The sequence below is a fragment of the Anopheles cruzii genome, unplaced genomic scaffold (genome assembly GCF_943734635.1).
Source record: "Anopheles cruzii unplaced genomic scaffold, idAnoCruzAS_RS32_06 scaffold00197_ctg1, whole genome shotgun sequence".
Lineage (NCBI taxonomy): Eukaryota > Metazoa > Arthropoda > Insecta > Diptera > Culicidae > Anopheles > Anopheles cruzii.
The window spans coordinates 5,124-15,930 of NW_026453879.1; the positions used below are offsets into that span (position 1 = coordinate 5,124).

A 10,807-nucleotide genomic window follows, 5' to 3' on the forward strand; every position below is an offset into this window, starting at 1 on the left:
AAACGTATACAGAGGAAGCAACAGAGCATACTTTCGCAAGGGCAACATCTTGCACGGTAATACGTACTTATTTGTGAAAATCACGAACGAAAGTAAATACTGCAGTTACTAGGTGGCGAAGGCGATGTTACGGATTAACCACGCAGGCGGTAGGCAAGAGTGTAGAAAAATATATTTTTTCACCTACACAAAATGATTTATTATGAGGTTGCACGCCATAGGGTGGCACATAGATACTACACTATCAACGATTTTGTCAAATTGTCTCATTGGAATGTTGACCGGTAGCATCACAGGGAAGGATTTTTATGCATTGATGGCTGATAGCATAGCGGGCTGGGTTGAGCAAGATTAATGATTTTTTGATGTTTTAAATAAAACGTTTATTGAGGGTATTTACGAAAGAGTGAGACAGAAGAAATAGACGAAGAAGAAAATTTAACACGAAGGTCAATCCCATGCCATCTGAAAGCGAATAAATTATGTAACGGCAATAAAAATCTATCATCTTTGTTGTTATTTCGAGAAAGAAAAACGTTAACACGGAAACATTTGGAAACAGTAAGTGGGCAAGTCTTTTTGAAGCAAATTAAAAATGTCTGCATGCTTTCCTACAGAAACTTTCACAACTGCTGTAAAAGCAATCCTAACTTTATGCCATATTTCAATTAATTTAATTTCCGTGACGTTTCACCAGAGTTTTCGGTCAACGCCGATCTTGGCGCAGCAACTTCAATAAGCGTCGAAGGTGCCTTTAATCGCTCAATTACTTACCTTACGTAATACCCTAATCGCTTTGGCCGTAGTCGAAAAGTGGCACGGATGCTGACGACAAACGCAAACTCGAAAAGTTGGGCTTTGGTAGGAAACTTTTCTCCTGTTTTTGCTCGTTACACCTAGGTTGGCTGGCACAGGAGAACAGAGCTGAATGGTCCAAACTCAAGTGAGAAAACCAATATTGTGGATGTGGAAGATTGTGATACCCAGTAACGCCATTTGCAGGATACGGCTTTTCATTTTGAAGCTATCTCATTGTTTCTAAGTGCCAAACTACTTTCTATTGCTATTTCCGTTTAGGAATAACATCTGTTTCGTTGCATTTAACCTTCCAAAAACCTTATCACATCGACCTCCGCGAGGATGAAATTATTTGTTCGCGTCCTTTGTCATCGCCTTTCATGAGCTTTTTCATCCCCTGCTTAATATTCGTAGCACGAGTAAACTTCTTAATACAAGAGCAACGCGCTTAAGTACACAGATTTTAAATTGGCTTGTGATGCTTTCACTGTGCCTTGTACAAGGTGGTCAAATAAACGTTCTCTTTTTGATTTGGTTATAAAATGAAAACGACTAAATATTTTTCGATGCTTAAACATTTATTTGAAAGGTTGATCATCAAATTTATGTGTATAAAACAATTTTACTCAAATGTCTACCACGATTGGTTAGGCAGTAGCCCATTCGGTCAACCCCATTTTTTAACACTTTTTCGACTGTCTGTGGTCCTATCTCGGCAATGGCTATTGAAATTTCGCTCTTGAGGTCGTCAATAGTTGCTGGTTTGTTCGCATAACATTTATCTTTCAGCGCTTTCCAAAGATAATAGTTCAATCGTTTCAAATCGCAACACCATTTCTGCTGTCTGCTGCTGTTTTTTGGCAGCGAATAATCTGTCCGAAGATGCGGCGCAACCAATCGATCGTGGCTGTCGCTGTATGGCAGATAGCCCCGTTCTGTTTTAACAAAATGTCATCCAAGTTCTCAGCTTCAATTTCGCCAAAGAACCAATCATCCAACGTTGCTCGGTACCGTACGCCTTCAACGGTTCCGGCGACTCCTTCTTCATTCATTGATACGGCGGCCGACGATGCCGCCATCCCAAATTCTGCACCGATCAGTCTCTCGTTTTGGGTGCATTGGCTTCTCTTGCGCGACGTGTGGGTTTTCCGAACCCCAAAAACGACAATTCTGCTTATTACCATAGCCACCGAGTTGGAAAAGAGCTTCAACGAAATGAGCTTTTGAAATATCGTACCGTTTTATTTATGATCTATCACTTTGGAAGTAAGTTTTTAATATAAGGTTGGCTAAAAAGAAATCGAAGTTTTTTGGGTGAACTTCAAAACTATGCAAACTTAACAGGTTTCCAATGGTCCGATTTGCGTCAAATATGCACCATTTTGTTGGAAAATTTGTTGTCTTTTCAAAGGTAGGCTTATAATGTCTCTCTAGTAAAAGGTTTAGTCGTTATTGGCAAAAAACTCGAGAAATCCATTTTCATAATCCTTTTTTAATCTCAGTTTTTCATCACTCAGAAAATTTTGTAATACGCGAAAAAGGTGTCAATCGCTTAGTGCAAGGTTTGGACTATACACTGGATGCATTACAACTTCCCAACCAAGCTCCCGGACTTTCTGGCAAGTCACTAAAGACATGCGTAACATTTCGTTGGCCTGGTGGAACACAAACACTCTTCCGTTGGCCGGTTCTGGTCGTTTCTGGTCAATTTTTAGCTTCAAACCGTGCAGTTGTTGGTAGTAGAGATCTGAATTTATTGTTCAGCCACACGGAAGCGACTCATAATAAACGATTCCTTTCAAGTCCCACCATATACCCAGTAGAACCTTCCTAGCCGTTATTTCTGGTTTGGTCACAGGTAAAGCTGCTTCAACACGCTTAGACCACGACCGATTCCACACAATATTGTCGTAAGTGACCCATTTCTCGTTCCCAGTACCCATCCGTTTAAGAAATGGTTCGATTTTATTCCGTTGGGCCAAAACTGTGCAGATGGCCATCATGTTTTTCGGTGCAAATAGGGTGGCACCCAAACATCGAGCTTCTTTGTGAATCCAGCTTTGTGCAAATGGCTTTAAGCTGTTCAATGATTGATTTTTACCTCCTGGCCGATGTTCTGATTACTAAAATGCCGATCTACTTTGATTATTTCTGTGATTTTATCGACATTTTCGATGACGTGTCTGCCTGGGCTTTAACATAAAAAATAACTGAAACGTGTCAGCGAAACAAAAATTTAACCCAGCTAGCTGTTAGAGTATCGGCACCATGAACACCATGCGAAATTTCAGCGGCCTAGCTTGAATTTTCACCTTTATCGGACAAAAACTGTAAAATATACCGAATTTTCTCTGCGTTGACCTCCATTGTTAACACCCTGTAACTCACAAACGAATGGAACAAACAAAAAACAATGAAAGCATTTTTTTGAAGTGTAAAGAATCAGCTTTAAAACGAGCCTAAACTTGAAACTGTACGATCGATACTTCGGGAGATATCGATCACTAAAGGCATCTATCATGAAAAACGTCGATTTCTTTTTAGCCAACCTGATATTTCCCAGCTTTCGTTAAGCGTATAGCGATCCATTTCGTAAATTCCTAAGTGTTTACTAAATGTCTACAATTTCCAGAATCTAGTTTGTTGTTCTAAACGTTAAATAATGGGTAGCTCAAAAAGAGAACGCTTAATGACCACCCTGTATTAACCGAAAACAAACGATTCAATTTGTTCGAATCTCGCTGAAAACGGCAAGCGGAAAAGTTTCATATGTATTGTGATTGCATACATTTAGGGGGCCTTAGTGATGGCGATATCGGTTCTTACCAGTTGTGAAGAAAACTGTAACCGGTTACATTTTTTGAATCCTTTGCCGCGAGTTTCGCGATTAGTCATCATTACATTTAATTTTAAAATTAGAATAATAAGTTATATCGATCAAAACCCTGAAACGAATTATTCGTTTATTCTGCACTTCTATTACCCTCTACGAAATAAATTACAACCGCAAACGCACAAATATATGCAGCAGATCATTTGGCGTCACGCACGTCTCTGTCCTGTCCTTTGGTTAGAGCACGGATCCGGCCCAGCCACACAGCACATCACTACTTCTCGCCATGTTACCCTCCCCCACCGGTTCCCGGATCGTGCAACTGCCTCTCGCTGAGACACTTATAAAACCGAGCAGAGAAATATTTTCTCATAGTTTCGTTCGTTCGTTCGTTTCGTTCCACTGCTCCTGCTCGGGACTTATGGCACAAGGATCCCAGAATAGTTTCACTGTCATTCTCCCCTGTCTGCGTAATGCGTAAGCTCTTTTTGTGGTGCTACGCAGCACCACGTAACTTGTTCATTTGGGTATCTGAGTTGAGCAATAATTCAATCGACAACCCGTGCACCCCGTGCGACCTGCGCCGCTGCGTCTGCGACGGTGGCCTGATCCGGTAACAAGGTTAGCATTACCTGCCAATCGAGTTATCGCCCCATCAAGCTTAGACGTAGCTTTCCTGTCGGTTCTTATCCAGTGTAATGACCGCAGCACCGTTCGAGTCCCTCTGGATGGTGAGCCGGGTGATGTGTGGAGAAGGAACCTCACCCGTCGCTGCCTTCGCCTCCGCTCCATCCACCGGAGGCGACGTGCCGGAGGTGATGGGCGGGCGTGAAGATAGACTTTCATTGAACCGCCGGCTGATGTACGAGATGTCACGGTAGTGCTCACTGGCACCGTCCAGCGTGCGCTCGATGCGTGCAAACACGGGCACGATGGTGGACTCGATGAGCTCGCAGGACGAGCTGGCGGACAGCGAACCGCCGCCCATCAGCCGCGACAGAACGTGCAGGATGTGTTTGATGACTTTGCGCTGGGCCTCGCACTCCGTTCGGTTCGGAAGCTTTTCGAAGAACTTCTGGTTGAACACCGACACGAGGAAGCCGACCAGGGCCCGGTTCGCCAGATGGTGGTGGCACTTCCAGTTGGCGGACATGTTGTACAGGGTCGCGGTAAACTGCTCCTGTGTGACGAGAAGAGAGTAGAAAACCGAACGGTGGCGGCTGTTAGTGATCGAATGATCCTTCGAATGCAGTGCATTTTTTTGTTGGCCAGTGCGGCCTATTGGCGCACCGGCTTAGCTAGGATTTTTGGTCCACCAACCATCAGATTGATGCCATTCCATCAAACGCGAATCAATTCACGCCAACATATCATTCGCTGTCACGCGGGTGATAGTGATTTGCACACCGAAAAACGGACCGAACCCACGACAGAGACCCCGGGGAAGAAGCTGGCTCGCCTCCAAACACGGATGCATACGATGCTACGGATGAGCAATCCATCAATTGGTGTCCCGCTCGCTCTCGCTACGCAACGGCGCACTTCCGGATCATTTTTCATCGAAACATTACAATGACCCAATAATGGTAGGATGCTGATTCTCGGTTTTTTGTTGTTGTTTTTTCTTTACCCACAAATTGATTGCATCAATCAGCGGGAGACGCGCACCAGAGCACTGCTCTAAACGTTAATTTAATTTTCCAATGCAGCGCAGTCATCCTCTCGAAAGATCGTTCCATACGTCCCACACGGCTAATCGAATGTCCTTTGCAGGGCGATCCGACCCCGGGTGATTAAATGGCAATTGATATCGCCCCACAGGACAGTGCGATAATTTACTTTCTGCAGCACACACTCGCACACGACAACCCGTCTTGTGGTGCCAGCCTAACGATGATGATTGCAGTGAGCGCGTCTCGGACGCTTTTCACGACTGCAGGACTCGTTTATCTTTTTCCGATTTTCCACACACTTACGTAGAGAAAGATGGACGTGCCCGGGCCACGGCGCTCGGTGGCGGTTTGCAATTTGCTGACCGTGTCCTGGGACATCAGCGAGTAGACGGCCGTCGGTTCGATGCGCGTCATGTTGTTCAGGCAGGCGGCACACAGCAGCAGCGTCTGACAGCAGGTCGTCTTCTCGATGATCTCTACGCTCCCCACCCGCGTCGTTGCAAGTTGCAGCCGTTTGCAGTTTTTCATGTTTTTCAATCGAATCATTATTATTTCCGTACACCGACGTACGTAAGCCATCATCGCGGCGGGGAATGTTGACGGAGGCACACAGGATGATATAACATGGATGAGAAATGTGAAGAGAAGAAAAGGCACACAATGAGATCACAATGAAATTAATACGCGTCGCGTCCGGCAGAAAGCAATTTATAGCCGACCAAGGCCGACCAAGGTACTCGGCCCAGTCCCCGGCGACCCCTCGACCGCCGGCTGCTAACAGCTTAGAAAAATTAATGTTTGCAATTATGAATACACACATCTTTGCCCTGCTGGTTCGCCCTGCTGCGAATGAGCTTTCTGGCCGATGGCCGCGGTCATCAATTTAATGTTTAAAAACGCTAATGATGGCGTAACAGAGCTGGTGCAATAAACCACTGACCAATTATTGTTCGATATGATTCTTGTGGCAGATGATAGGATCCTAAACTTGAAGGCTACCAATTAGAATTGTTGGTACGAAAACATGGAACTGGTTTGAAATAAATCTTTCCAAATCTTTTCTCAAATATACAGTGGATGGCGAAATTTACCTTAGCTCATGAACATTTAAATAATATGTGAAAATATGAATACATCTTCTATTTGAATGGCTCTTTTGAGACGTTGAATGTAATCTAGTAGACTGGTGCGGCCATTTGTGGTCATAGGTCAAATTGAGCACGGCGAAAATAACATTAGTTTAAGTTGAAAGCTTGAAGTTTTCAGTTTTTCACATCAATTTCCTTCGTTTTGCTCGGTAATAAAGCAACTAGAGTACATTTTTTTAATTTTTGAGCAACAATAACGTGATGTTTTACATGTTTTAATATGCAAAATGCAGAATTAACGCTGAGAAACGCATGGTGAAGAATTCACAAGACATTATGCTGTTTCTCAGCTTGAAATATGGTAGAACCTTTTACATATCCCAAGTTAAACAATTAATAATGTAAATTAGTTATTAATATGAGTATTAGTGGTAACAATGATAGGGTTTTGACACGTATTTTCGACAAAAGCGAGCAGGCAATCGGCTGCAATAACCAAGCTGTATGAAAATGAAGGTCGTATTCATCATATTAAAGTTTGTGGCCGCAAGAAATCAACACCAAAACGAGTTAATAAACGTATACTGAATATCTCCTTCACAAACCATTTGCAATCCGCCTAAAATATTGGCCAACAACGAAAATCAGACGGTGTACAACTACCTTCCGTGCATATCATTCGACGTAGCCTATAAAATGTAGACAAATCTGGCCTTGTTTTCAACAAAATTTCGCACCTAACCCAGACTAATTCAAAAAAATAACGGTATTTTACTATCGATATGTTTAGAAACATCCCTTGTTGTGAGAAAAGCTGATTTTAAGTGATGAATCTTTGGTATGACTCAACTATCATTATAAAGAGTTGAAATTTTCTGCTATAAGGGACCTGAATCATTATTAGGAAACAAATTACAACAGCATTATGTTCCAGGGATGCATTATTTACATGAATCATACAAGTTTGTGACCTTTCCTGGTCATGGTGACTCGAAAGCTGATCAAAAATCGACGAAAGAAAAATCATTCAAGGAGGAACAAGTCTTATAGGTGAAGATTTCCCCGCACCACAGGATAGTGCGGCAATCCACAAGCCAGAAGTAGTCATTCAGTATCTCGTGGATGATAAAATCAAAGTTTTAAGGTATTGACATCTTTGTCCAGACCGGCCAACCACTGAAAACATGTGGTTATTCATAAGCTTTAGAGTATGCGTAAAGATCCCACTCAATTTACCAGAATTAGCCAAATTCATCAGAACAATCTGTACCAAAATAATATATGAGGACTGTAGAAAAGGCCACATCACTAAACCCGGATGGTTGGCTACAATGTTTAGGCGGAATGATATGCATTGCGGATACTAAACTTGTTTTCGCCGAAGAGAAATTTAGCTTGTTCTAAATATGTTTGGCTAATTTTTTTTCTTGTATCAATCATCCCTAAACACACCAAAACTATCATTTATACATCTTATTCAATGTTTTTGATTGATATTTGATTGACTAAAGCAAATTTTTCATCCTCGTATTTCCAAAAATCTTTTGTGTTCTTGAACTAAGGTTAATTTCGCCATCCACTCTACACTAATCGGGCCATTGAGCTATAAAATTATGCGCTAAACCTAAGGATTCTACGTTCCTCGTTTCATTGCTCGTTTCTATTGCTTCAGTTTTCTATCGCTTCATCTCTCCAGCGGACCGTGCTTACCGGTGATAGCTTCGACGATCGAGTGGACATGCTGCTTCAGGCCCTCTAACCGATGCTCATCACCGTGCCAGGGGGCCGTGATCTGGGTCAGCACGGAAACCGCCTCCCGGAGCTCGGGTTCAGTGCGCTCGGTCCGTCCGCACCGCGCGTCCGTCACCAGAATGTCCCTCAGTACCTCCAACCCGTCGGCCCGCTCCAGCTGCCGGATCGTTTCCGTCGTCGAACAGACGGTGGCCAGGGCACGCAACGACAGTGCCCGAATGGAGGAAAACTTTGACTCAACGCACACCAGCAGCAACGCACGGGCCGTGTAGTTGGAGATGAACGCATCGTTCAACGAGGCCAACCCACTGTAGTCGACGTTCGAGAGTGTCGCCACGTAGCTGAGGTTCGAGCGCAGGATCAGATCACACTTGGTGCTCTCCAGCGTGTCAACGATCACCTTGACCAAGTGTTTGAAGATCAACCGCACGGTGATGAGGAAATACCGCTTCACGATCTGCACCTCCTCCTCGACCGAGCGATAGTCAAAGTCCTCCGCGTTGGCGGCCGCTATCCGCAGATCGGTCGTCATGTCGACCAACGACTGACTGTTTTCCACGAACTTCCTCCGATCGTCCTTTTCGGCCGGCTCGCGACCAATGTAGTCGTTGCACTTCTGCTTCGCGACAAACTCGTATATATCACTGGCCAGACCGTGCACGAATGGGGCCACTTTTTGGTAGATTTCCTTCTCATCGTCGTCGTCGCCTTCTTCGGCGGCGGTGGCTTCCTGCTGCGATTGGTATTTTTTGATGGCCGCAAACAGCTTCTCCACCCGCTCGAACGCCCCCTGCAGCGCGGTCACTTTTGCCTGCAGATGCCGAATAATCTTCAGCGCCACGCCCGACGTCATCCGCATCGTACGGCCCGCTTCGACGGCGATCGATTTGGTTTGCAGGATCGACATCACCTCACTTTGGCACCCGAAACGGAGTGCATCGAGCCAGCCCTGAACGGCCGGCATGTGTCCGTTCAACAGCGGGTTATCGTAGATGGTGTAGCTGAGAGCATGCTCGCTGCTGCTGGCACTCGAGTGATCCGGTTCGTCGTAGTAGCTTTCTATCGCACTACCGGCCGGAGCACCTACCCGAACGGGCTGCGCAACGGGTGATCGTTGCGTCGGGGAGATGGGCAACGATCGGTACAGCTTCGATTGATGCTTGATCGGTGTCGACGTTCCCGCCGGATACAGCTGCGAATAGGTCGGTAACTCCCGGCCTTCTCGCCGGAAGGTTTTGCTCCGATCGCAGTTCGCATCGCTCGCTGGTCGCGTTCGTTCATCCAACTGTCGGCTGGTGTTTAGTATTTTCTTCGACGCGCCGGACTCACTGTCCAGGGATTCCGGTTCCGCCACCGTTTCCCCGAGAAGGTTCGACAATTCGCTACTATCGAGAGATATCATCTCCTCGCTCGAGTTGCTGAGCTGATCGTTGAGGTTACGCTTCACGCGACTGTTTCGCGTGATCACTCGACCGCGCTTCAGCGAGATGCTGCCGCCACTGCGGGGACTTTCCGAGCCGACCGCCGGCACCTCTTCGTACGACAGCCGACGTCCTCCAGGAGCCGAGTCGGGTTTGTCGTCCCTGCGGATTGGAGCCGGCCGTCGGATGACCGTCGGTGGTGTCGGTGCTTCACTGTTCAGGGAGGGTGAACGCTGGAACAGCAGCTCGTCGTTGATGCTTCTCTTTGGCGTAAGCTTATCGGGGGATTCCTGTGACTCGTTGGCACTACTCGCGGGTCCACCACCGCAGGGTGGTGACGTTTCCGTATCGGAGAATCCTGAGTCCTGTGGACAATGTGAACAATGCGGTTAGTTGATGGACTGCAACTGCAAACTTCGTGCACTTCGTACCTGACTTTTGTGACTCGCTGGGCTACCCTGGCGGTTAGCTTCGGCCCAAACATTGGCGCCACTAGTGACTGGGTCCACCCGCTGCTGCTGCTCTTCGATCAGTTCGTCTTCCTCTTCCAGATCGTGAAATGCGGGATAGTGTGTGCGGCCCGGCATACCGGTGGGGTGCGAGTACGCCATCGCCGGAGGACCGTACGCTCGAAAGCGGTCGCCACTCGCCATCATTCCACCGATCGCGGGCGGCTCATTACCAAACCAAACTTTACTCTGCGAACGCTGAAAGTTGGAACGTGACATCTGCAAAGAAACAAAGTTTGGAAGAGTGATTTACACTCAGTCAACTTTCTATAGCCGCACCTAATAAAATGATCAATATGCGTGGATTTTTTTCAAGTCTCAGTATTTATTATGAGGATTAATAGTCAGTTGGCTTCCCTGATCGCTGAATGACTTGGAAAATTCTGTTTGTCATACTGTTAACCAGGTTTTTCAATATTTTTCGGTCCATATGTTCCCAAGCTTCCAAAATGGATGCTTTAAGCTCATTAATAGAGCTGTATTGCTTCCTATCCGCGTAAATTTGTCTAACCATTATTCCCAGACATTTTCAACTGAATTTAGATCCGGACTTCGCGCTGGCCACCCAAGCAAATTGATTTTATGTGTAGCAAACCATGTTCGAGTTATCAAACTGGTGTGAATGCTAGCATTATCTTGTTGAAAAACCAATTTTTTCGGCGGTTGGCAGCTGTAAACGGGATCAGGCCATCTTCTAGAATCTGGATGTAATCGTTAGAGTTCATTTTACAAG

At 45.6% G+C, this 10,807-nt stretch overlaps 1 protein-coding gene across 1 annotated transcript; it reads right to left on the bottom strand.

Moving 5' to 3' along the window:
* Positions 1-3,764: 3,764 nt before the first annotated feature.
* LOC128275972 (uncharacterized) lies at positions 3,765-10,293 on the bottom strand. Its single transcript, XM_053014441.1, has 4 exons — positions 9,997-10,293; positions 8,103-9,930; positions 5,608-5,780; positions 3,765-4,811 (listed from the first exon to the last, which is right to left on the bottom strand). The coding sequence occupies exons 1-4, from the start codon at positions 10,291-10,293 to the stop codon at positions 4,293-4,295; spliced, it is 2,817 nt and encodes a 938-aa protein (XP_052870401.1). The 3' UTR covers positions 3,765-4,292.
* Positions 10,294-10,807: the final 514 nt, after the last annotated feature.

Coding starts and splice junctions, on each gene's coding strand:
- LOC128275972 (XM_053014441.1), bottom strand. CDS start 10,293: ATGTCACGTTCCAACTTTCAGCGTTCGCAGAGTAAAGTTTGGTTTGGT. Junction 5,781..8,102: donor GATCGTCGAAGCTATCACCG/GTAAGCACGGTC, acceptor TGGGGAGCGTAG/AGATCATCGAGAAGACGACC. Junction 4,812..5,607: donor GCACGTCCATCTTTCTCTAC/GTAAGTGTGTGG, acceptor CTCGTCACACAG/GAGCAGTTTACCGCGACCCT.